Source organism: Etheostoma spectabile, chromosome 2 (genome assembly GCF_008692095.1).
Source record: "Etheostoma spectabile isolate EspeVRDwgs_2016 chromosome 2, UIUC_Espe_1.0, whole genome shotgun sequence".
Lineage (NCBI taxonomy): Eukaryota > Metazoa > Chordata > Actinopteri > Perciformes > Percidae > Etheostoma > Etheostoma spectabile.
The window spans coordinates 21,711,933-21,713,502 of record NC_045734.1 but is presented as its reverse complement, the minus strand read 5'-3'; the positions used below and the strand labels follow the sequence as shown (position 1 = coordinate 21,713,502).

The 1,570-nt window shown below is 39.6% G+C and overlaps 1 protein-coding gene and 1 long non-coding RNA gene across 2 annotated transcripts in view; one reads left to right on the top strand and one right to left on the bottom strand.

The window, feature by feature from the left end:
- LOC116700323 (uncharacterized) overlaps positions 1–1,570 on the bottom strand; it is a 95,236-nt gene that overhangs the window by 8,825 nt on the left and 84,841 nt on the right. The window lies entirely within an intron of this gene.
- The window catches only part of LOC116700215 (complement C3-like), a 30,112-nt gene that overhangs the window by 19,177 nt on the left and 9,365 nt on the right, over positions 1–1,570 (top strand). The window contains 6 exon segments of the mRNA XM_032533209.1: positions 1–29; positions 159–222; positions 312–401; positions 635–841; positions 1,114–1,189; positions 1,295–1,454. The exon segment at positions 1–29 is cut by the window's left edge and continues 4 nt beyond it. Of these exon segments, the coding sequence (XP_032389100.1) occupies positions 1–29; positions 159–222; positions 312–401; positions 635–841; positions 1,114–1,189; positions 1,295–1,454 (626 nt within the window).

Sequence of the window (1,570 nt, the reverse complement as noted above, 5' to 3'; positions counted from 1 at the left end):
ATGGAATCATGAAGAAGCTGCTGGTAGTGGTAAGAGAAAAAGACTCCATCACAGCAAAGTCCTGTGTTAAAGTCAGTTAAAGGAAATCAATCAGACAGACATGATTACTCCAAAAGATTTGTAATTTCTAATGTTTGTCCCCATTGTTGTTTTTCCAGCCTGAAGGCGTACTTGTTAAATCTCCTCAGATTATAATTCTAGACCCCACTAATAAAGGTGTAGGTGAGTTGATTCATTAAATAGCCACATTATGTAGTAATTTAGTAATATATTTTTACCATTTGCTACTTGCCCACTGTTTCTCCCTTCAGGTGGTAAACAAGAAGAAACTCTCAACAGTGGAATTCCTTTAAAAGATTTGGTTAGAAACACACCTACTAGCACACAGATCTCTGTAACAGGTCAGATACGTTATATTTAAGCATGTTATGTCATACAGTGCTTGTACAAATGAACTCTGCATAGGTGCAAATTGGTAAATGACCACCTCACTAGTTGTAGGAACCTTTTCATATTTGTTTAATTGTTTCTTCCTGTTGATTTTTATTTACATTTTGTTTTGTGTGTGTATGTGTGATGTGTGTGTGTGTGTTTGTTTGTGTGTGTTTGTGTGTGTACATGAATTTGTGTGCAGGGAGAGAACAAGTTTCTGCACTGGTGGAGCATGCCATTAGTGGGAATTCTATGGGTACATTGATCGTCCAGCCCAGCGGCTGCGGAGAGCAAAACATTGCTGGCATGACCCTACCAGTCATTGCAGCCACATATTTGGATAAAACCAACCAGTGGGAAACTGTGGGATTTCAGAAACGTGCTGAAGCCCTCCAATACATCAAGACCGGTGGGCTCAAAAATGTGTTTAATAGCACAGAGAACAGAAATCTTAATGAATGATTGATTCCCCTTTGTGTGGGATTTTAAAGTTTCTGATTCTCAGAATTGGTATCAAAAAGGCAGTGTGGTAGACAGTAATGCATGACATATCCTGGCCCCACATATAAAAATAAGATACCCTGAGAATTATTACCTATGCCAGGAGAAGCATTTGAAAGATGCTATAATCACAGAATGTAATTGGGCTTCTCAAACTGGTTGTGTGTTGTTTGTGTCCAGGTTACCAGAATGAGCTTGCCTACCGTAAAAATGATGGGTCTTTTGCTGTGTGGGTGAAAAAAGAAAGCAGCACGTGGTGAGGCATCCAAACATCCATGATCTCATATGTAATTGTTTTCAATATAAGAATGGTGTTAATCATGTGTGAATAAATAAAACTAAGCTTCCTCTCCTCTCTAAGGTTGACAGCGTATGTTGCCAAGGTGTTTGCCATGGCTAACGCTCTGGTGGAAGTGCAACGTGAACACATCTGTGAAGCCGTCAAGTTTCTGATTCTCAACGCACAGCAACCTGACGGCTTGTTTCGAGAGACTGGATATGTGTTAAGTAACGCAATGCGTGTGCGTGTACTGATTTCATTTACATAAATTCTTTATCTTGGTGCTACAAAAATAGCTAATTGAGATGAAATCCTTATATGAGTAAAGGTGTGTGTGTGTGCGTGTGCGTGTGCGTG